The sequence below is a fragment of the Rutilus rutilus genome (genome assembly GCF_951802725.1).
Source record: "Rutilus rutilus genome assembly, chromosome: 8".
NCBI lineage: Eukaryota > Metazoa > Chordata > Actinopteri > Cypriniformes > Leuciscidae > Rutilus > Rutilus rutilus.
Genome location: NC_140222.1, coordinates 29,952,031 through 29,977,213, shown reverse-complemented (window position 1 = coordinate 29,977,213; position 25,183 = coordinate 29,952,031). Strand labels below are relative to the sequence as shown.

The 25,183-nt window shown below is 34.7% G+C and overlaps 1 protein-coding gene across 14 annotated transcripts in view; it reads left to right on the top strand.

Moving 5' to 3' along the window:
• The first annotated feature begins 7,577 nt into the window (after positions 1 to 7,577).
• The window catches only part of ptprc (protein tyrosine phosphatase receptor type C), a 38,317-nt gene continuing 20,711 nt past the window's right edge, over positions 7,578 to 25,183 (top strand). For 3 of the 14 annotated variants that reach the window (XM_084417019.1, XM_084417017.1, XM_084417016.1), the window contains exons 1-12: positions 7,614 to 7,752; positions 7,841 to 7,935; positions 13,558 to 13,593; positions 14,299 to 14,346; positions 14,752 to 14,802; positions 15,209 to 15,262; positions 17,457 to 17,516; positions 17,950 to 17,961; positions 18,610 to 18,630; positions 18,737 to 18,787; positions 19,248 to 19,298; positions 19,684 to 19,743. In XM_084417019.1, the coding sequence (XP_084273145.1) occupies positions 7,881 to 7,935; positions 13,558 to 13,593; positions 14,299 to 14,346; positions 14,752 to 14,802; positions 15,209 to 15,262; positions 17,457 to 17,516; positions 17,950 to 17,961; positions 18,610 to 18,630; positions 18,737 to 18,787; positions 19,248 to 19,298; positions 19,684 to 19,743 (499 nt within the window). In that variant the 5' untranslated portion in view covers positions 7,614 to 7,752; positions 7,841 to 7,880. Of the gene's footprint in view, positions 7,753 to 7,840; positions 7,936 to 13,557; positions 13,594 to 14,298; positions 14,347 to 14,751; positions 14,803 to 15,208; positions 15,263 to 17,456; positions 17,544 to 17,949; positions 17,962 to 18,609; positions 18,631 to 18,736; positions 18,788 to 19,247; positions 19,299 to 19,683; positions 19,744 to 19,836; positions 19,912 to 20,004; positions 20,080 to 20,172; positions 20,248 to 25,183 lie in introns of all 14 variants that reach the window. The other 11 variants (XM_084417023.1, XM_084417021.1, XM_084417018.1 and 8 more) reach the window with 7 other exon arrangements.

The following is a 25,183-nucleotide window of genomic DNA, read 5'->3' as shown; positions in this document are numbered from 1 at the left end:
TTTATTGACAAGTTATGTTGCATGAGGCATATGAGGACAAATGAAGGTCTACATTAATCCAAAGTAGTCACCTGCATTTTTGAATGCATCATAGGCCTATATATTATGAATATTTCATAAAATTCTCCTAAAGGCATCAAATGGACTTTTTTTTTTCTGATAGGATATGAGATGGTTGATGTTTTTGTTTATTTTTACATCTTTTTTTCTTCTATCAAGAAGTAAATGATAACTGTGAGGTAGAGTTATCCATCAGCTGACGCTGTCACGTGTAATCGCGGATTGCTGAATTAAATGGACGTTAAAAATAGGTGTTGAGCAGCTGTATTATGGGATTTACCTACATGCTTGGATTGAAAAATATAAAAAACACTCTGAAAATGTCATCAGTATAGTTAGAAACAGATGTCTACATGCAGGAATTTTTGTTCCTATCATACATTTTATTGAGTGAGGAAGTGAAACAACTCCTGTCCTTACATCACCGCCCGTGTTCTTGTAAATGAACGAAACTTGAGCTCCTTTGTAAAAAAAAAAAAACCCTGCATGCAAATGGGTGTCCAGACATTTTTAACAGATAATGTGGTAGGCCTATAAAACTAAAGAAATTTCACACATAGTATGATATCTCACACTCGCACATATATTTCCTCATTTCTATGTACTACTTAAATTCTTTTTGACTAGGCCTTGTTAATAACACATTATCTACCACAACAAGAAGAAAAAATTCCACATGATATTTACAGCAATAATAATTATAATAATAATAATAATTTGTTACATTTATATAGCGCTTTTCTGGGTCCTCAAAGCACTTCACATATGGAAGGGGGGGAATCTCCTCAACCAGTAATGTGATGCTTTCGGTTAATCTGGATTGTGTTTTGATTATGGAGATGTTTTGTTGCTTTTAATGTGAAAGGAAATATGAAATGTTCTGGATTTGATACAGCGATGATCCAAATAGTGAAATATATACTTGATGACATGGTAAAGATAAAATGTGTATAAAACGGGTATTAGCCGTGTTTGCTAAGACTCGCATCACTATTACTTTTGCTCATACTTAGGGAAAGGGGTCTTCTGTTGTTTTTATAATTGTTTGAAAAACTACTATATGCGTAAAAACAAAAGTGCAACATTAAATTCACCTCGACAGTTCGACCAATGCTAATTTAGGAAGCTAAAGTTCAGCTACTTGCTAAATGTTTCATTGACCAGTGTTGGAGTAACGCATTACAAGTAACGCAAGCTATGTAATCAGATTACTTTTGTCAAGTAACTAGTAAAGTAACACATTACTTTTAAATTTACGACAAAATATCGGAGTTATTTTTTCAAATAAGTAACTCAGGTTACTTTGTTTCTCAAAATGAATAAAAATAGTTCAATGCTAACTATTATGCAAACTTGTAATAATTAAATGTTAACCCAAATATACTTTGTGTTTAATCTCAATATCTTTGCTGCTGAGCTTTGATGAATTAACCACACCAATAAAGCAAAAATGACTTTAGATAAACATCACATTTGTTTCATTTTTGAACTTTCTTCTCCTGCGTCCTATTATCCTGCAATTCAGAACGGCAGCACAGCAGAAGGTTTGTGTGAGCTGCGCCCTCTACTGTACAGGAATGAATTTGCATTTCCTTCAGTCTGAGGCTTATTCATTTCACTTTTGGGATGAAAGGACCTTTACATTTGCCAAAAAAAAAAAAAGTGCTATCAAAAAACAAACAAGCTAGTCCAGCCCAGGTGAGAAAAAGTAACGCAAAAGTAACAACGCATTACTCTCCATAAAAAAGTAACTAACACAATTAGTAAATTTTTTTAGGGAGTAACATAATATTGTAATGTATTACTTTTGAAAGTAACTTTCCCCAACACTGTCATTGACTTTCTCCTACATTGAAATATGTTATTAAAAGCAAGTCAAAGTAAAATACTGCATTAATGACTATTATGGCTGTGTTACGGCAATGTATAATAAAGAAGGCTATATTAATACAGTAGATTAATGTCTTTATGCAACAGTCATTTTGCTCTATTTCTCCATTAGTTTTCATATGATACAATATTTTATATTATATATATATATATATATATTCCATGACTGCCATATTTTTTCTTTTGACAGAAGTAATCTGTATCGTTATTTGCTGTTATGTCTTTATGGCGCTCAGGTTTTGTGGGCGTCCCAGCATGCGTTTCACCCCTCGTCATGACCTCCATTCTCCACCTGACCTCATAAGGATGCCAGCTGCATTGCCAAGAACCTCCAGATGTCTTTGGTAGGTAAGAAATGAAGTACAAAATACCCCCCCCCCCCCCCCCCCACCCCACCCAAAAAAAAACCCTTCTGACAACATAAAGACGTCCACATAAGGGGGTCATTGTCTGTGGGATCAAATAGCTGTTTTAAATAACAACTGAACACTTTCACTTTCTACAGTGGAAATCCAGAGATTTCACCATGGAGAAGCACAGCAAAGAGGAAGAGTGCATGGTTTGTGTAATTTTGTGGTGTGTTTCTCAGGCCTGCCCCTCATGCTCATACTGCAGCTGCAGCACACTCGGGTCACGCCTCTTTATTTTCACATACTTAAATGCTTCGTAGTTTAAAAATAGCAGATTTCATCAGCTGCCGACACGTCAGTGATCAGGAATCTGTGTGATTATTTAAATAAGAATAACCAAGCTGGCATAGAGCATCAGCTGAACATACAATGGGGAAATAGATATATATTATATATTACAATAGTGTTTTGTTTTTTTATTACATTTATATTTACATATTCATATGAATTTATTTGATATATCTACACCACACACTAAGGCCCGGTTTCACAGACAGGGCTTAGATTAAGCCAGGATTAGGCCTCAGTTCAATTAGGACATTTAAGTAGCTTTCATAAACGTGCCTAGAAAGAAAGAAAACATTACTGGTGTGAATCTTGAGACAAAACAATGGCACTGACATATTTGAAAGTTGCTTTCAGTTAAAACAGTTCAAGCATACATTGTAGTCTGGGACTAGCTTAAGCATTGTCTATGAAACCAGAATTGGGAGTCTGCCATCGTATGCACACAACGCCATGCCCCTGAGATGTTTATGCAAGCAGGCGGTACACCATTGTGTGGACCAGTGCCAGACAGCCATGAAACATGATAAATATGGTTGCAAGTGCAACAAAGATTTCTTTCAGGTCAGAGGGCTGGTTCTGTCCTGAAGCAGTCCCTCCAAAGGTTGAAAGGTCTGAGAAAAACAGGGAATGGCATCCAGCAGAATTAATTGGTACATGTGTAATTATTTATATGTCCACACAACAGCTTTCAGCCCAGGTTAGACCAATTTTGATCAAATGACACTTAGCTTAGCATGTGTGCTAAAAGTAGCCTAGAATTGCAGTGTTCTTCTCATGCATTTTACAGCTGAATATTAAGATTATTTCTGTCAGCAAGGCGCTCACACTGAAGGCTAAACAATCTAAAGAATAAAATATAGTTTGCTAAAGCTATACTAAAATGCCTGCTAATGCTATATCGGTATTTCTGTTGCAACCCGACGTTATAAAGATTTGAACTAATCTTTGTTGTGTAACTAATCCCTCATTGTTTGAGCAACAGACATGAATGATATCTCAAATCACACCGCTTGAGTAGAAATGCTAATAGTTATCTTAGCGATCAGATTAGCAAATGATAAAATGCCTGAAAAAATCCCATAGACTTGTACTTATTCATTGCCTGATTTAAAATCCCACAAAATGTCTTTACGTCTGATATGTTATTCTAATTCGTCCTTTAGTTTGTTAATTTGACTGAAATTAAACATTACCTGTTCTTTATTTATTTAGATCGCTTGCGTTTGGCAAATTAACAGCATGTTGTAGTAGCTTAGCATACTGCTAGCCTGCTAGTTTAACTTAAGCCCCACCCAAATAGCCTATTTTTTCAAATAAATTAATTCTAGTAATGATGTTCAGTGTTATTTTATCCATATTTTCTTCAGAAATGTAAAAATACATTTGTTTTATTGTTAAACACACAATCACAACCACAATCAGCAACATTGACCTTCCAGGTGCTAGAATATGTTGCTGTAATGCGTCACTATTACATTGTTTTTAGCAAGTACACTTATAGTGGGTCGATAGGTAAAGTTTTCTCGCTTCACACCACAGTACAGAATTACTCATCGGCTATAGCCGTTTTCGTAAATGAGGGTGTAGTTTACGTGTCTGATTCTGTATTTGCTTGTGCAAAATTGCAAACGTGCTTTTGAGAGAGAAAATACAGACTTCCGGAAGTGGTTGATCACCCTTTGAGGCAGCCAACTACCCACCGCCTACTATTTGATTGTAGACCATGTCTGTTTGAGGTTTTATTCCTTGTTTTACACTTTCATAACATATATTTTCTTCCATTTGGCCAGATGCAATGTGTGTTTTAGTTTTTAAAAAGCTCTTTTCAAGTGATGAAACCGTTTAAAAAAAACTCTCCCTCATCAAAGCAGATATATTTAGCCCATAAACGTTCACACTATACTTGGTATCAATGTCACAAGTTTTAGCAGGAAGTTGATTTTACAGTCTCCAGCACGCATCTTCTGAGCATTAAGTGATGTGAGCGACAAAAAAAGTGGAAGAAATGATTCATTTTGCCTATGGTTTCTCTTAAAGTACTATAGAGAAGTAAAGAAAAGAGGAATTTACACACACATGTAATTCTCGCTGTACTTTAGATGCATTGTATTAGATTTGGTCTGAAAAATCTCTTGAATCCTGATCCTGAATAATCAATCTCTTTGATAATCGGTCCCTCAGATATTTGAAGTTCATTACTGGTTTACTCTGGTATCTGTTCGTACAGTCAGTAGGTTGTCATTTTCAGTTTTCATCTTTGCAAGTCTCTTTGTCTCTGTGCTACTTCCTCAAACAGGCGGGAAACCAAAAAAAAAGAGGAGAGAAAAAAAGAACAGGCAAGGAAGTGGTATCTTGCAGCACTGCCTACATGCAGAGGGCTTGGAAAGTGAGAAATAGTCAAGAAGCAACGCTGCTTAAGTTTTGTAAGCCATGTGAGAGAAGAAAATGTTTGAGTTGGATGTCACCATAGAGTCATTAATGTTTACTGAGGATAAAAATATCGATATCACAATGTTTAATGAAACTTTTTTTGAGTACATGAGGCATGTTTTGTTCATTCAAAACAATCAGATTAGTTTGGTATTTGAAGCATCCAGTCAGTGCATAAATGATGTTCGTCATTCAAAGAGATCTTAAAATACAATAAATTCACTGCATTTATGCTATCATACTAAAGTTATAAGGTACAAACGGCTAAAGGAACCACAGCTTTAGCCATGACTGTATTCATAATATGGCTTCCAGTACCGTATCTTTTTTATAAAATAGTTACAGCGTGATAAAACCATTAAAGACACAAAGTGACAGCAAAATGTTATTTAAGGAAACAATGGTGGAATATATAATACTTGCTATTACGAAACGAGGAGGCAAAGTCGCATAACTGGGTTTTGAGTTTATTAAGTTACCCTTTCGGACCCAAAGTCAGATTCTCAGTACACCGCAGTTATCATAAAGGTCGCGGCACATTAAAAAAAGACCAGAGTGTTCGCTAATTCCCACTTCGCTCACAGATCATTAGTTTGTAACTAATCTGATCTAATTTCAACCCATTCAGGTTGATTTGCAGACTATTTGTGGACCTGATAGATCATGACTTACGTGAATATTTGCTTTTATTTCGTCCCCTTCACGTTCATGCCACACTTTAGGATCTCACTGATCCCAAAATTAACTAGAACTTTGAAACCCATTTTCAGGCCCCTAAAACACTGTTGTCGTGTAAACGGCCAAAACGCATATCAAGTTTTCCATTTTTAGCTGATAACGGTGTGGTGTAAACTGGGGTAACTGTTCTCTGTAAAACATCGAACCGCAACGTTCTCCACCCACGGTTCGGCACGCACTTGGACCGCGGTTCATCTCAAATCTGATGACGCATCGTTGAAAATAAAGCGTAAAACAGACAGTTTCTCTGATGTTTCTGTCAATGGATGCACATGCTGGCTTCCCAATAATACATTACAACAGCGATAATCTAAAAAACGTGAACAAAACTGTCACTCTTTGTAAACGTTGTTCAATGCAAGTGCCGTTGGCTCGAACATGACCAGTCATTTGCGTCATCATCATTCGGGTGTTGATAGCGCGCGAGCTGCACATGTTGTGTTTAAACTAAACTCATTTAAGCCTTTCCAATTTAAACATTCAAGAGCAAGACTTGAAAGAGAACTTGCACGCGCTGCGATAAGATTTGTGCGTGTGCACATTGGAAGCGCGCAAACCGGCGTCTCAGATAGCATGCAAATATTGAGTCCTCTTTCAAGTCTTGTGCTTGAATGGACAAATTCACACAGAAATGATGTCAATATATCCGTCTTGATGACTATCCTAGCAGTCTGTTATGCCATAAGTGAACGTATACGGCCGAGAGAGACAACACATATGTAACAGTATCAGTATTTTGGAACAGTGCATTGTCTTAAAGTGACAGCAACCTAATATTCCTGCTGTCTGTGTTTTTAATGTTAATCAAACAACACAATACAAGGAAATCACTTACTGCTCTTAATTAAATAGCTTTTGTAACTTTAATAAGGATTAATCTTTAATTACATTTGATTACTTTATTCAATTGCTGTACCTGAAAACTAATGTTAGACCAACCTGAAAAGCACTTTTTTATTTGTATCTTTGCTCTATTGTATTTATTTGTGCTGTTGCTTGTAGTTAGATTATTTGTTCTTATTATTTGACAGTAGTCCTTTTTTCCTGAACATAGCACATACCGAACAGTACTGAATCTGTGAACCTAAAACCGCGAACCTAAAACCGCAATACAAACCGAACGGTGAGCAATTTGAACTGTTGCACCACAGTTGATGACCAATCAGAAGCCTTTTTTTTTTTTTATTCTTTTAAGTTTTTATCATTTAAAAATAATACCAAATACATATTGCTGTATCTTGTATATGTTGGTGTGTAATTCTTGTACTTGTAATATATTATATAATAATAATAATAATATTATTATTACTATTATTTTCTACAAATATTTTATATATAAACTAGTAAAGAGAAACCCTGCACACATTCCAACTAGCAAAAATGGTCAATTTATTCAGCAACGTTTAGGCATCATGACCTTCAAATGTCTGATGAAGGTCATGGAATCGAAACTTTGTTGAAATGTTGCCGATTTCTCTTTCCTAGCTTATGTTGGGCTTTAGTTATTGTCTTCGTCCTACATAAATACATAGAGTAAAATAAATGATTTATAAAAAGTCACTAATACTATGTCTGACTAATTTAATTTAGTATCTTTACTTATAGAACTTTTGTTTTTTATCTCTTATGTAACAATTACTGCTTCATTGATGGCATTTACTTGAATTGTTCATACAATGGGTGCAGGTCGTCAAAAGAAAAAGCAAAAATGAGATAATTCTCTCATTTCCCATTTGAAGGACATGACACGGTACAAGGCGAGAGATGTGTGGCGTAGATGAAAATGCTGCTTCCTGTTAAGAAAGGGCCTTAACACAAAGCTGAAGTGGAGAGTGTCTCTGGCACTGCTCTGCTGTCTCAAGACCCAAAAAAAGGATTTTTTTTAAGGTGAACACTCACCGGCAACAGGACCGACTGATTAGACGCATAAGAACACGTAAGATTACATAAAAACAGAGCAAGAGAGACCAGAAAGCCATTACGCATTCTAATGGTTAACCCAGATCTTTGTCTTTTTCAAATAGGACATATGGTGTCTTAGAAGAGACGTTTGAACCCTTGGATATGGCGAAATATTTTGCACTAGGACCCTTGGTTTTGGTCCTATGCTTGGTCCTATGTAAGTACAAAATTATATAGGTTTTTTATATATAGATTTTTTTTTTTTTTTTTTTTACTGGTGAAATTTGTGTTTATATGGTGTGTGTGTGTGTACTGTATATATAACTGATATATATTTTTATTATTCTTTTTAAATTATTTTTACAGCTGTATTTTATATTTGGCATTTTGTGACTCATTTTGTGAATTAATGGTGTAGATTCATTCATAGTTTGGTCCAGTTTCTGCGTTGTGTAATATTACATCTCTCTGGATAGTAAATATAGTTTACTGAATCTTACTCACCATCACTAGTCATCAGTTTAAGTACTAAATTTAAAATGAATTGGTGAATGAGTGTGTCCTCGAATCTTGACGGATGTCAATGATGATTTAAATCTTAGTGTGTGCATGCAGGACAAACAGTTTTACTTTCTGAGCCCTCTATTTATTTAAAGTATTTTTATCTGTAATTATTAGCAGTGTTATATTTTTTTTACTGAGAAACGCTGTCGTCGTTGACCAAGAAGAAGGGGAATTCTCTTTAGACTGCCAAAGAGAGAAGTTGTTACTTTGAAAAACGTCAGAGTGAAGGCGAAATATTGCAAAAGAACGCTTTGCAAAATGTTTAACGTGATATTTCAAAGGGGTCCGTTGCGGGACACTTGTGAGGTGTGTTGGGTTCTAGTTTGTGTTACCTGGTAAAGGAGCTGTCAAACATCAGGTTGCTTTGGGTGTGTCCCCTCGAGCTTGCTTGAGGTTCTGCTAGATTTGAACGATGCAGAGGCCGAGCTGTCAGTCAATCAGCCCTGCTTTCATATGCCAGATTTTGATGGGTGTTGTTGACAATCTTTTTGTTATTTTATAGAGATCTGTTTTGCTGTCTTAAAAGTAAAGGTTCTTATGAAGAACCATTTTTGACGTCCTTGAGTTGAGTTCTTTGGAATTCTTTGTGGGAACATTGCATCAGGCTGTAAAACCCTTTTTGGTTCCAACAGAAACTTGTGCTTTTGGGCAACACTATTTTACAGTGACCATGTTACATGTAGTTACTATTGTAATAACTATAAATTAAGCATAATTACATACAACTAACCCTAAACCAAACCCTAATCCTAATCATAACCTTATAAGTACATGTAGTTAATTAATATTTTTCAGTACTTAAATGTATAATTACACTGTAACAATGACACCTTAAAATAAAGTGTAACTTATTTTTGCACATTTAGTAAAATAATGTAATAATACAATATAATATAACACAATACAATATATGTACATTTTGCAATTGTAAATAAGAGATTTTTAATAATATTTTCATGAATGTAAATTCATATGAAGTTCCTAACAATATATTTCTTAATAAATTACACTTTATTGAAAATATTAATTTTAAAATAATTTTAAAATTTGTTTATAATATTTTCATTAAAATGTAATTCACTAAGGAAATTCATATTTGTATGCGGTTCCTTGCCTTATAATATAATATAATATGTTATATATATAAAAAATCTAGATTATAAGGATAGGAATGTTCCTCAGTAAATTACATTTTATTGAAAATATTATTATTATATGATATTTTTTCATCGGACTCTCTTTTGGGTGTCGCGTTGCGTGATGCTCTTGAACATGATGCCTTGCTGCACAGGCCTCTGACCACTTCCTTGTTCCATTTTGAGCCGGTTTCTATGCCTCGTAAATTTGCCGGCTAAAATGGTGCTCGCGAGACTTACTTAAGTCTACGTGCTGCATCTAAAAGGTATTTTGACTAAATATAAAAGTGTTGTGGGTTGAGACCGGATAAGAATCTTTGTGACTGCACTGTACATGCAAATCGCATAGAAAAGGAAGCCAGAGATCGAAAGATGGGCCCTCTGTGTGAGATTGAGGCCTAAGAGTCAATGCTCAAGGGAATATTCATGATATTAGTGTTTGATATTGCTTTTCAGGCTTGTTTGGGTGTCTTTATTTGTCTGTACTTTTATTTAAAGGGTTAGCTCATCTAAAAAATGAAAATTCTCTCATTATTTACTCATCCTCATGTCGTTCCAAACATGTATGACTTTCTTTCTTCTGTGGAAAGCAAAAGAAGATATTTAGCGGAATGTTCACGCTGCACTTTTCCATAGTGTGACCAAAGGATGTTAAAGGGATAATTCACCCAAAAAGTTTAAAATTCTGTCATCATTTACCAACTCTTATGTTGTTCCAAACCTGTATGAATTTCTTTCTTCTGCTCAACACAAAGGAAAATATTTTAAAGAATGTCGGTAACCAAACAGTTGATGGACAGAATTTTTGTCTGAACTATCCCTTTAAGCATCAAAATGACTTAATGCATCATAAAAGTAGTTCATACTGCTATATTCATACATTAGTTTTGTGTGAGGAACAGACCCAAATTTAAGTCTTAAAAGAATTAAATCCACATACAAATCTCTCAAGACTTGAAATATATGTGTGTCCATTGACTATGTCAATGTTAAATGGACTTTTACTGTATGATGCTTTGTTTGTAATTTGCATCATACTGTAAACATCCAACATATCCAACGTCTGCAAACAAACAAAATAACAATACAGATTTAGAATGACATGCATGCGAGTAAATGATGGCAGTAAATGATTATCTTTCTTTGTGTGCGAAATATGTCTTTAATCAAGAGTAATTATGAATGATGCAAAACTGATTTATGGAATTTTATGGATTTTTCTTTTTTAAATCATGGATGTTACTGTATACGGTCCAATTTTTTGTGAGACACGCTAAAAATATGGTAGCATCTAATTGAACCTGTCTAATTAATATGACCAAATCAACCTTTCTCCTTTTGTTACGCCAAAAAAAAGTCATTCAAAGGTGCAAACTCCTTCAGGTATCAACTGCACATTGCGTGTGAAACCACGGAGGTAGCAATTAAATAATTGTTCCAGCATCTCCTTCTCAGCGTCTCGCATTAGAATTACTCGTATAGCTTCTTAACATGTCCAATTTCTACAGCTTTCATGCCTGTTTACACACTGTAAAAAAAGTTGCTGCCTTAAGTACAATCAACTTGAATGTTCACGTAATTTCAACTTAAATTACATTAAACTGACTTGTCAGACATTAAGTGCACTGTATCGTCAAAACCCGATTTTCTTACATTTGTTAGATTTTCTTGTCATTGAATTAGTGTTGACTCCATATCTTTTCATATCCTATGAATGAGGCTGTTAAAGGCTTCCGTTTAAAGCCATATAGACTGTGCATGCTTAAACTCTGCAGTAAATTTGTCACAATGCATTGACCAAATGTTCCACCTGCATTATTTTTGGTTGTGGCGATGGCCTGGATTCATTTGTCAGAAGAGAAAAAAAATGGGAGAGGTTTTTTTTTTTTTTTTCAACAAACCAACAATTACTAAGAAAACAAGAGTTTTTTCTTGAATGCAATTGTAAATATATTATCATAGGTGAAAATATGCATGTTTTTTTTAACCATGTTTCTTTAGGTCACTCAAATTTTGAAGTCGTATAATTCTTTGTAAATATTATTTACAAAGAATAAAAAAAAATTATAAATAAAATTTTGATGTCGCAACTTTGGTGTTAAAGTTAAAATAGTTGGTTTTAACTAGCATACAACTTAAGTCTGATATGTCTGGAGAAAACTAGCAAGGACTTTCATGGTATGTCCTGTAGCTTTATGGCCTTTAGTTTTTACCAATTCTACCAAAATATCAACACACAAAAATGATAAACTTAAGTAAAATTAATAAAAATACACTTGCTGGCTTATAATTTTTTATAATTTTTATAATTTTTTACTAGTGGTGCCTGCAGTGTTAAATACACATTTGAAATTGCATTATTTATCGTAACAAGCCTAAAACGATGAAACGTATATATAACTGAAAAACATCTTTTACAATGTTGGTGAAAGAATAAGTTTTAAAAGGAATTATTTGAACATTTATAGTCTAAGCGTGTTGATTATTGGGCTTTTAATAATTGTTTTAAAACCGATGTTTATCGCCATTATTACTGAATCTACTTGATATTAAAAGTGTTTTAAAAATGCATGTTTGTGGATGTAGTGCAGTTTGGAGGTTTCTGTAACTCTTTAAAAACAGGTTAAATATCATCTTGCAGGAGATTTAGGTTCATGCCGACTTCCCTACGATCACTGTTATCTGTTTGACAAGGCAGTCAAAATAAAAATATAACGTTTTTAAAAAGAATGCTCTGAAAACGAGATAGATAAAGCAGCGCACTTAAAGTCATTATTCTCATGATGCCATGTTCCATGTAATGGGTGGACCTGCTAAAACAACCACGCTTAAAATGCACGCACCTCGACTTGTGAACCAAGTCGAGCAAAACCACATCCGGCAAAGAAAATAAGTGAAAATGACTGACGCTCTGACGCTTCAGCGAGTATAAACGCCAGTTAAAAGTTAAGGAAAGATATTAGGAAGTTTTTCAGAGTGCTAAAAGTGATATATCTTGGTTATCTTAGGGTTGCAAATCACCAAATCAATAGTATATCTTGGCCTTGCATTAGATGAATGCACTGATGAATGCCAATACCTATTTAGTAGACTTGCAATGATGTAGTTTACACTCTTGTGTAAAAGATAGCGAGTTGCACAGAAATAATTTGCATATCTATAGATATCTTATGTAAAGCGTGAGTACATTTGAGCCCCTCCCCCTTCCGCATACGATATGCGAGTGACACGACCGTACATTGGCGAACAGAATAAAAAAGAAAGCAGAGTGCCTGAGCCTTGAGAAGGGGGGAAGGGTTTAGTCAAGCTTACAGGAAGCTGTGGTTGAGAAACTGAAATAGTTTGTGTGCGCTCTGCGTATCCATGGCAACCAGGTCGCGCCACATACAGACCACTGCTAGTAACTCCCTTCCCTTTTTCTGATCGAAGCCAATGGTTTTACACGGTGCCAGTCTTTCACTCGGTTCCAAAGAATTAAACTGCTTGAATATAATGTGTGAGTGTTTCGGTGTGCGACAGTTGACTTGTTTCTGAATTAAACAACTTTTTTATTTTATTTCTTTGTTTGGTTACACTTTATTTTGATGGTCCCCTTTAGACATTCTGTTGACTGTAAGTAACGTTGCAACTACATGTCAACTATTAGTAGACTGTTAGGTGTTCATGTTAGTTGAATAAGTTGACATGTTGCAAACTTTCTTTCAGTCAGTAAAATTGGGAACATCACAATAAAGTGTAACCATTCGTTTTGCTAAATGATTTGTACTAAGATGTCAAATACTGCTTGGCTTGGTAAATAATTGAAGATATTGTCATTAATAGTTTTAAAGGACAGATTTCTACAAATTCCCTATGTCATCCAGGAATTCTTTTCTAAAAGAAGTTTTAGCGTATGTTTCAAATGTAGTGCTGTTGTAGTGAAAACAGATTGGCTTTGGTACTTCTTCCTTTTAAGATATTGGCTTCATCAGCAGAGGTCTATTTTGAAAGTGTACAGCTTGCTAGAGAAAATTGTCTTTTGTATAGGTTTGTAGTGTTTGTATTGTATAGGTTTGTAGTGTTTGTATTGTATAGGTTTGTAGTGTTTGTATTTATATCCTGTAGTTGACTATCTAAAATAAACTTGCTTTTTCCTTTAGCCACAAGCCCCTCACTCTCAGACACGGCTGATGATGGTAATGATTGTCCTCTTTTGAAATTATGTGACATCCCATATCTTTTATAGTTTACCTTGACGGTCGTGCAATAAATAAAACTTTATAGTATTGAGGTGCAAATTCTTGTCTCATTTAAAATGGCTAATGCTAAAGCTAATTCCATAGTTAAAGGTATAGCGGAGGATTTTCTTTTTCCGGGTGGATCATCAAGACTATTGGTCCTCCTAAGTGTCAATCATTCTGGTGATATGTTTACGTAAGGCCGTCGTACGTGCTCGTGCACACGATTCACGCGATGGCGTGCGCTCAAAACACAGGTTGGGCTTCCCACTGATGCCTCAGTCGCGAAGTTTCTACTTGACAGGTAAAGTTTGGCATGCTATTTGGAGAAATCCATTTAAAATCACTGCTAGTAAAAGTTAATGTAAGCTATGATTAGCTCGTGCATGCTCTCTCGTGCACACGTCTAATAGGCGTTCCCTCTCGGGAGCAGGTAGAGTGTTGCACATGTGCATTTTTTCAAAAAGTGGAGAGGGCGGTTCTTTTCTAAAATTCGCTATACCTTTAATGAATTTGAGAAAACCTATTATCAAGCAAGATATTCATCAATAGAGATTTAATTTGAAAGTGTACAGCTTGCTAGAAGCTTCTTTAACATTTCGTGTAAGTTTGTAGTTCTTTCCTGTAGTGGATTATCTAAAATGAACTTGCTTTTCCCTTTAGCCACAAGCCCCTCACCCACACGCACTGAAGACAAAATCCCAGAAAAAGGTAATATTCATTCTCTTTTGACAGACTCTCTTGCAGTCAGTGACGAGTAAGGATGTACACCATGATAAAAAGGAAAATTACTAAATTAAAATCTACTTTAACACGTGGCAAATTTGTCTTGAAATTTAGACAATTTCTACAGGAAAAAAGTAATAACTTTAGAAATGTAAAATGGTGTAACCATCACCTACACCACTTAAAAATGTGTTTTATATATTTTAATAATAAAAAATTATAATTCCATAGTTAATGAATTTGAGAAAACCTATTAACAAGCAAGATATTCATCAATAGAGATTTAATTTGAAAGTGTACGGCTTGCTAGAAGCTTCTTTAACATTTAGTGTAAGTTTGTAGTTCTTTCCTGTAGTGGATTATCTAAAATGAACTTGCTTTTCCCTTTAGCCACAAGCCCCTCACCCCCACTCACTCCTGACAACAAAATCTCAGAAAAAGGTAATGTTCATTCTCTTTTGACAGACTCTCTTGCAGTCAGTGACGAGTAAGGATGTACACCATGATAAAAAGGAAAATTACTAAATTAAAATCTACTTTAACACGTGGCAAATTTGTCTTGAAATTTAGACAATTTCTACATAAAAAAGTAATAACTTTAGAAATGTAAAGTGGTGTAACCATCAACTACACCACTTAAAAAATGTGTTTTATATATTTTAATAATAAAAAATTATACATTCCATAGTTAATGAATTTGAGAAAACCTATTAACAAGCAAGATATTCATCAATAGAGATTTAATTTGAAAGTGTACGGCTTGCTAGAATCTTCTTTAACATTTAGTGTAAGTTTGTAGTTCTTTCCTGTAGTGGATTATCTAAAATGAACTTGCTTTTCCCTTTAGCCACAAGCCCCTCACCCCCACTCACTCCTGACAACAAAAGCTCAAAATTAAAAGGTAATGTTCATTCTCTTTTGACAGACTCTCTTGCAGTCAGTGACGAGTAAGGATGTACAAACATGATAAAAAGGAAAATTACAAAATTAAAATCTACTTTAACACGTGGCAAATTTGTCTTGAAATTTAGACAATTTCTACAGAAAAAAAGTAATAACTTTAGAAATGTAAAGTGGTGTAACCATCACCTACACCACTTGAAAAATGTGTTTTATATATTTTAATAATAAAAAATTACACATTCATATGTAAATATTACATTTTTAACAAATATCAAACTATTTTTCTACTTTTACTATCCATATCTTTTTGTTGACATTGAAGGTTGTGTGGCCAATCAAACATTTTGGTTTGGTGCAGATTCATCTGTAATTTAATATAGCTAAATCTATTATTAATACAATATTTAAAGTGTAACTTGAGCGATGTTTACTCATTCTCTGCCTGGTCCGAAAAACTCACGTTTATTTGTCAGCAAAAGTCGACCGGATAACGCAAAACGCTTTCAGGTCTTTTGTGAAAACTACAGATTATACTTTCGCATTTTTTTCACATTTTTGTATCCCCACCCAAGGACAGTTGGATCGACAGAAGGTTATTACCAGAACAGTTATTTACGGTACAGATAGATCCACTTTTGCGTGGTGTCGCGACGCCTCCACACATTTGTACGTTGATGGGCGTTCCCTATGGGCGTGGTTTTGACCGAGCGGGCAATGTTGCGTATTTAAAACCTGCGAGAGACTTCCATAGACACTTCCCCCCGTCTCCATATGCTCTACTTCTATCGGATAGTCGCGTCACGTTCAACGGAATTCATTTGCATAAAGATGGGCATCGGCCAGCTTTTTGACGCGCAGCTTTTTTCCAAATGAAGCGCCGCCTTCCCGGAATGCTTTGCGGGCGCGTCAAAGAGTAGGTTTATCTATAGATATCATAAATAAAGGCTAGATGTCTCGTGCGCACTGCTGGCCAATGGAGGTCGACGTCCGCACGTGGCGGCCATCTTGCCACAGTGTACTCGCTCACTACTTCAATGGTGCATGTAGGCTACTTTTAAATAACCATAACTTGCTCATTTTTCTACCGATTTTCAAACGGTTTGGTTTGTTATAAACGTCAGAGATGTAGTTATGACACTGCATACATACACTGCATACATATGAAAAATTATAACATACATGTTCAAGCATTCGGAATTATAGCCACGTTAATAACGTTTGTAAGAAACCAAACCGTTTGTAAATCCGTCAAGATTTCAGCGAGATAAGAGGATTTGTGTGCGTGCTGATCATTCACCTTAATGCACAGAGCACTGTGACAAGATGGCCGAACGATGATGCCGGAAGTGACTGCGCCATAAGACATCTAGCGTTTATATATGATATCTATGGGTTTATCACTGAAAATGATCTACTCGCAGCATTATGGTAAAAATGTAACACTGTGGCAGCGGTTTTCTTACCTGTATGCGGCAGTGTTTTGCTTTGGGGGTTGGTCAGAACGGCAGATTCATTCAGTTTTTCCTGTCCGTTTGGCCTAAAATCATCCAGTTTAAAATGTTGACTACAAACACAGAGGTTTTTCAGATTGTCATTGGTTCTTTGAGTATTTGCGAGTCTTTGCAGCCTTTAGCCTCTGCCTAGGCTAGAACGCTCTAGATCCTTCACTGGAAACCGGTAACTCCCGCTAAATGTTTAGTCTTTGAGTTCATGCACCTGGGAACAATACAAGTCGACACCATTATGACTTAAAGTTTACTAGGAAGTATTTCCTACTAAAGCAAGGTGGTATTTGTCTCTGGTAAGTGTATCCATAGTTGACTGGTTGGAGTGGTCTTGGATGCCAACAGTTCAAAAGGGAAGGCAACAGCCTTTTTGATTTCTTTCTTTTTTTCTTTTTTTTTACCTTTCTACAAAATAGGCAGCCAAGCCCTTTAGTAAATATACACTATCATTCAAAAGTTTGGGACCAAATTATGGCATACTTGCTAAATAAAAATACAATTTTTTTAGTTCACTGGTTCAATGAATAAAAATGCAATAAAATAAAAAGTAATGTAGCCTAATTATTTATGTAATTTAGCTTGTTGTGGTTAATATTGAATTTGGTTTATTAATCTTGTGGGAAATCTGTCAATTTCATGCATAAGGACTTTTTTTATTTAGTTTAAGCATATGATTATGTCAAATAGGTTCCTCTGACTCCACCACCAGCAATCAAATGCAAACCACTTCTCAACCCCCACCTACAGGTAACCATGACAACACCCATCATCACAGCAGACACACACTTCAGCATTACATCTCTCTATCAATCAGTTTCTCTTATGACCTCTGACCTCCATCCCTCTATCATTCTGCATTGCAATCTCACCACCACTTGCATCACAATTCTGGTTTACAGTAACTGCAGTCATGGATTAGTGTAATGGGCAATGTTATATTTTTTATAACATTGCTAATCTAAACAAATTGGATTTTTGAAGTTGAATTATACGTATATAGTACAGTAACAGATGTTTCGTGTTTGGTGAGGTAATGTGGGTAAGTAGCTGCACATCATGCAGTAGTTTCAGTGCAATCACCCTTTGATTCCTTGAAATAAATAAAGTAATTTAAAGTTCAGTTGCATAATGCGATTCTGATTCAGTTAATTAATAAAGTTTCATCTCGCACTTTCCACAGGTTCAACAAAAGGTACGTGTCACTTTTTACCCATGCTATTTCTGTTTTGCTAGTGATGCTTCCTGTCGATTATATCTCTCTCTATGTGTGTGTGTGTGTGTGTGTGTGTGTGTGTGTTTCTTGTGAGCATGTGAAAGTCTGTATTATTGTTATTTTTGCAAAGGTCCCTTTAGGGGCTCTGTAGAAAATAGATATATGAGAACTTGATATGCTGAGATATATTTTCATAGTGTCAATCCATTATTCATTACAGAAATCAGGAGCCTTTAAAAGAGCATAATAGGGTCACATGAATTAGTATCTGAAATTATTTTCATCACGGAAAAGTTGTATTATAGAAATGTATATTTTCAAATTATACCCATTTCTAGAAATTCTTAAGTATAATTTCTCTTATATCTCTACATTCCTCTGTAATAGTGGTTTTCAAATGATAAATCTGACAGCAGACAAAAAAACATAGCTAAATGCAAATAATAAAATGCAACTAGCCACATAATCGTGCATAGTTTTAAAAAGCAGGAGAAAACGCTTCTCTTTGGCACAAAAGCTGTTTACTCTGCTGGACTTTTAGTCATTTAATAACTTCTAAGAATCAACAGAGTATAATATAATTCTGATGATGTTAATTAATAAGGTTTTATCTTGCACTTTCAACAGACCAAACACCGGCCAATAACGGTAAGTGTCACTTTATGCTGATACTGATGCCTGATTTGAACTTATGGGTCAGAAATATATATGATATTCTTGCATATTTTTTCATGGTGTCAATCCATCATTACAGTCACTCCCACCAATTCAGCAGACCCACTTGCATTCACCCCAGCCCCAAAAGGTAACGCTGACATGCACCTCATCCTGCGTTATTATTATTCTCTCATGCACAATCTCTCACACTCCATCTTCCCATCATGCCGTGCTACAAGCACACCATCACTGAGAAGGAGTTTTTTTATTATTATTTCTTTATTATCTGAGACCCAAGCAAACCCATTTAGGCTGCGCAGGCTTCACATTTAAAATCCTGCAATGCAGTAATATTAATCATTTATTTTTGGTAATCCAGTTCCTGTGCTAAAATAAGCATTTGTTTCAATCTTTCATTCATTCATTACCATAATACAATATGTATTTGGTAATACCAAAATCTGTCCTGGGAACATTCCCGCACTCATCCCGCAGCAACACAGTCGGCATCTACAAGTGACCTACAGGTTACATGAAGGTGAATGTAGGTGGTCTGGTCTTCCAGTAATCGTAGATCCCATACTGATCCCAAATGATCTTGCTTTTAGGCCCCCCACCCGCACTCACGACTCCAGAACCCTCAACTTCACTTGAAGAAGGTGATGATTATCTTCTTTTTTGCATTACTCTCTTGCAGTAAGTGTTTTATAGTCATTCACAAGTAAGAATTTTCAAGGTGATAAAAGCAGAAATCTTTTTAAATTCTTATTTGGAAGGTAAAAATACACATTGAAAATTTATGTAAAAATAAATAATCACAGATGTCTATTATAGTACCTTTTATTGTTGACATGCAACCAATAAAGTTATGGTATTTTTATGCCAATTCATATAATTTATTGGCTAAGTCTAGTATAATATTTAATGATAAATATCAGTTAAATAAAATTCAGTTCTAAGTAATATTTCATATTTCATTTCATCTTTTTTTATTCATATCTGTACATAAATGTAACATTTTATCAAATGATCATTATCGTGTAGGGACCGGTTCTTCCACATCAAACTTACCCTCACACACCTCCTCGCAACAACGAGACACAGGTAACATGCGTTTAACATTGTATTTCATGTTTTTATTCATATCTGTAAAGTATTTATAAGATTTAATTTGATCAAAATATCATAATTATGAAGGGAACAGTACTACACTGAACACGACTCTCACATCAATCTCACCCTCACGCACCTCCTCGCAACAACGAGACACAGGTAACATGTGTTTAACATTGTATTTCATGTTTTTATTCATATCTGTAAAGTATTTATAAGATTTAATTTGATCAAAATATCATAATTATGAAGGGAACAGTACTACACTGAACACGACTCTCACATCAATCTCACCCTCACGCACCTCCTCGCAACAACGAGACACAGGTAACATGTGTTTAACATTGTATTTCATGTTTTTATTCATATCTGTAAAGTATTTATAAGATTTAATTTGATCAAAATATCATAATTATGAAGGGAACAGTACTACACTGAACACGACTCTCACATCAATCTCACCCTCACGCACCTCCTCGCAACAACGAGACACAGGTAACATGCGTTTAATATCATATTTCAGGTTTTTATTCATATCTGTAAAGTATTTATAAGATTTAATTTGATCAAAATATCATAATTATGAAGGGAACAGTACACTGAACACGACTCTCACATCAATCTCACCCTCACGCACCTCCTCGCAACAACGAGACACAGGTAACATGCGTTTAACATTGTATTTCATGTTTTTATTCATATCTGTAAAGTATTTATGAGATTTAATTTGATCAAAATATCATAATTATGAAGGGAATAGTACTACACTGAACACGACTCTCACATCAATCTCACCCTCACGCACCTCCTCGCAACAACGAGACACAGGTAACATGCGTTTAATATCATATTTCATGTTTTTATTCATATCTGTAAAGTATTTATAAGATTTAATTTGATCAAAATATCATAATCATGAAGGGACCAGTACTACACTGAACACGACTCTCACATCAATCTCACCCTCACACACCTCCTCGCAACAACGAGACACAGGTAACATGCGTTTAACATTGTATTTCATGTTTTTATTCATATCTTTTAAGTATTTATAAGATTTAATTTGATCAAAATATCATAATTATGAAGGGAATAGTACTAAACTGAACACGACTCTCACATCAATCTCACCCTCACGCACCTCCTCGCAACAACAAGACACAGGTAACATGCGTTTAACATTGTATTTCATGTTTTGTTTTTGTTTCTTGTTTTCAGTTTTTTAGTTTGTCTTCAACCTATGTCATGTAAATGCATTAGAATTTTGTTGAGCTTGTGAAGAAAAGAAAAAAACACTACATTTTCCAGTTGACAGGACCCTTTTTTTGAGTCACAAATAAGAAATGGGAATAACTTGATACTACATAACAATCCATATTAGACAACAGAATTCACCCAAATATTGTCACAACTAGTCAAACACAACTATCTGATGAAATTAAGGATTTGTGAGTTCCTAGCATGCATTTCAGCATGAATAAATTATGCTTTTACTGTTATAGGATTATTGTTTTGCTGTTTGCAGACTTTATTTTTTATTTTTTATTTTTTATGCCATTTTGTCCCCATTATTGAGGTTTTTGGTTCAAGTACACAACCTTCTAAAACTAATGAAATAACTCGGAAATTTCCCACTTCTGAAGTTGTGATTATGTGCTTGTCACTTTCAAATGTTTGCAGGTTCATTTGTGCCTGTTTCTTGGGGAAATCTTATTAAAGTCAAAATGTGTTGAAGATATTTAATTTTGAATTAAATGTAACTCCTATTTGTTGACAAATATATAAACATTCACCTGGCTATCTAGTCAGCTTGTTGATGAATCTGGAATTTCGGTCAAATGCATGCTATTTTCATGCTTTAAATGATTATTCATATACAGTATGTAAATATGCACTTCTTTAAGGAAAAGACAAGGAGTTGTAGCTGTTGTGGAAAAAACTGATAAAGAATATCGTTCTCCCCTTCCGCCATGTTTAAAGTTTATGGCAAACCCAGTTTGGAAACTCGGGTATCAGAATAATCTCAGAGTTTCCCATTAGTAAATATGCCTTAAGAGGGCGTTCATGTCCAATTTCCTAATTGGAAATTAGTATTTACAAGAATTCCAATAGAATGTGAAGGCAGCATAAATCCCAGATATCTTTGCTTTATAATGTAATATGTACATACACAGCATATATATATATATATGTAGTATATACACTGCCGTTCAAAAGTTTGGGATCTGTAAGATTTGTAATGTTTTAAAAGACTCTTCTGATCACCAATGCTGCATTTATTTGATAAAAAACAAAACAAAAAAAAAAACAGTTATTTTGTTAAATATTATTATGATTTAAAATAACTATTTTCTATTTGAATATATTTTAAAATGTAATTTATTTTTGGGAATTTTCAGCATCATTACTCCAGTCTTCAGTGTCACATGATCATTCAGAAATCATACTTTTATTCAGCAAGGATGCATTAAATTGGTCAAAAGTGACAGTAAAGACATTTAAAATGGTACAAAAGATTATATTTCAAATAAATGCTGTTCTTTTGAACCTTCTATTCACCACAAAATCTGTCTGTTTTCCAAAAACTTTCACTTTTCAACTGATCATCAAATCAGCATATTAGAATGATTTCTGAAGGATCATGTGACACTTAAGACTGGAGTAACGATGCTGAAAATTCAGCTTTGCATCACAAGAGTAAATATAAAATATTTTATATGAAATTCATTACAATAGAAAACCGATTTTTAAAATTGTAATAATATTTAACAATATTCCTCTCTTTTTTTTCCTTTTTTTATTTATATATATTTTTTTAATACATAAATGCAGCCTTGATGAGCATAAGAGACTTCTTTTAAAAGCATTAAAAATCTTACAGATCCCAACATTTTTACCGGCAGTGTGTATGTAATGCTAGTTAAAAATCCTAAGATCACCATTTTATTTGATCATATGATCATTATCGTGTAGGGACCAGTTCTTTCACATCAATCTCACCCTCACGCACCTCCTCGCAACAACGAGACACAGGTAACATGCGTTTAATATCATATTTCATGTTTTTATTCATATCTGTAAAGTATTTATAAGATTTCATTTGATCAAAATATCATAATCATGAAGGGACCAGTACTACACTGAACACGACTCTCACATCAATCTCACCCTCACGCACCTCCTCGCAACAACGAGACACAGGTAACATGCGTTTAATATCATATTTCAGGTTTTTATTCATAACTTTTAAGTATTTATAAGATTTAATTTGATCAAAATATCATAATCATGAAGGGACCAGTACTACACTGAACACGACTCTCACATCAATCCCACCCTCACGCACCTCCTCGCAACAACAAGACACGGGTAACATGCGTTTAATATCATATTTCAGGTTTTTATTCATATCTGTAAAGTATTTATAAGATTTAATTTGATCAAAATATCATAATTATGAAGGGACCAGTACTACACTGAACACGACTCTCACATCAATCTCACCCTCACACACCTCCTCGCGCAAACGAGACACAGGTAACATGCGTTTAATATCATATTTCAGGTTTTTATTCATATCTGTAAAGTATAAGATGTAATTTGATCAAAATATCATAATCATGAAGGGACCAGTACTACACTGAACACGACTCTCACATCAATCTCACCCTCACGCACCTCCTCGCAACAACGAGACACAGGTAACATGCGTTTAATATCATATTTCAGGTTTTTATTCATATCTTTTAAGTATTTATAAGATTTAATTTGATCAAAATATCATAATTATGAAGGGAATAGTACTACACCGAACACGACTCTCACATCAATCTCACCCTCACACACCTCCTCGCAACAACGAGTCACAGGTAACATGCGTTTAACATTGTATTTCATGTTTTTATTCATAACTTTTAAGTATTTATAAGATTTAATTTGATCAAAATATCATAATCATGAAGGGACCAGTACTACACTGAACACGACTCTCACATCAATCCCACCCTCACGCACCTCCTCGCGCAAACGAGACACAGGTAACATGCGTTTAATATCATATTTCAGGTTTTTATTCATAACTTTTAAGTATTTATAAGATTTAATTTGATCAAAATATCATAATTATGAAGGGACCAGTACTACACTGAACACGACTCTCACATCAATCTCACCCTCACACACCTCCTCGCAACAACGAGTCACAGGTAACATGCGTTTAACATTGTATTTCATGTTTTTATTCATAACTTTTAAGTATTTATAAGATTTAATTTGATCAAAATATCATAATCATGAAGGGACCAGTACTACACTGAACACGACTCTCACATCAATCTCACCCTCACGCACCTCCTCGCGCAAACGAGTCACAGGTAACATGCGTTTAATATCATATTTCAGGTTTTTATTCATATCTGTAAAGTATTTATAAGATTTAATTTGATCAAAATATCATAATTATGAAGGGACCAGTACTACACTGAACACGACTCTCACATCAATCTCACCCTCACGCACCTCCTCGCAACAACGAGACACAGGTAACATGCGTTTAATATCATATTTCAGGTTTTTATTCATAACTTTTAAGTATTTATAAGATTTAATTTGATCAAAATATCATAATTATGAAGGGACCAGTACTACACTGAACACGACTCTCACATCAATCCCACCCTCACGCACCTCCTTGCAACAACGAGACACAGGTAACATGCGTTTAATATCATATTTCAGGTTTTTATTCATATCTGTAAAGTATAAGATTTAATTTGATCAAAATATCATAATTATGAAGGGACCAGTACTACACTGAACACGACTCTCACATCAATCCCACCCTCACACACCTCCTCGCAACAACAAGACACGGGTAACATGCGTTTAATATCATATTTCATGTTTTTATTCATATCTGTAAAGTATTTATAAGATTTAATTTGATCAAAATATCATAATCATGAAGGGACCAGTACTACACTGAACACGACTCTCACATCAATCTCACCCTCACGCACCTCCTCGCAACAACGAGACACAGGTAACATGCGTTTAATATCATATTTCAGGTTTTTATTCATAACTTTTAAGTATTTATAAGATTTAATTTGATCAAAATATCATAATCATGAAGGGACCAGTACTACACTGAACACGACTCTCACATCAATCCCACCCTCACGCACCTCCTCGCGCAAACGAGACACAGGTAACATGCGTTTAATATCATATTTCAGGTTTTTATTCATATCTGTAAAGTATTTATAAGATTTAATTTGATCAAAATATCATAATTATGAAGGGACCAGTACTACACTGAACACGACTCTCACATCAATCTCACCCTCACACACCTCCTCGCGCAAACGAGACACAGGTAACATGCGTTTAATATCATATTTCACGTTTTTATTCATATCTGTAAAGTATT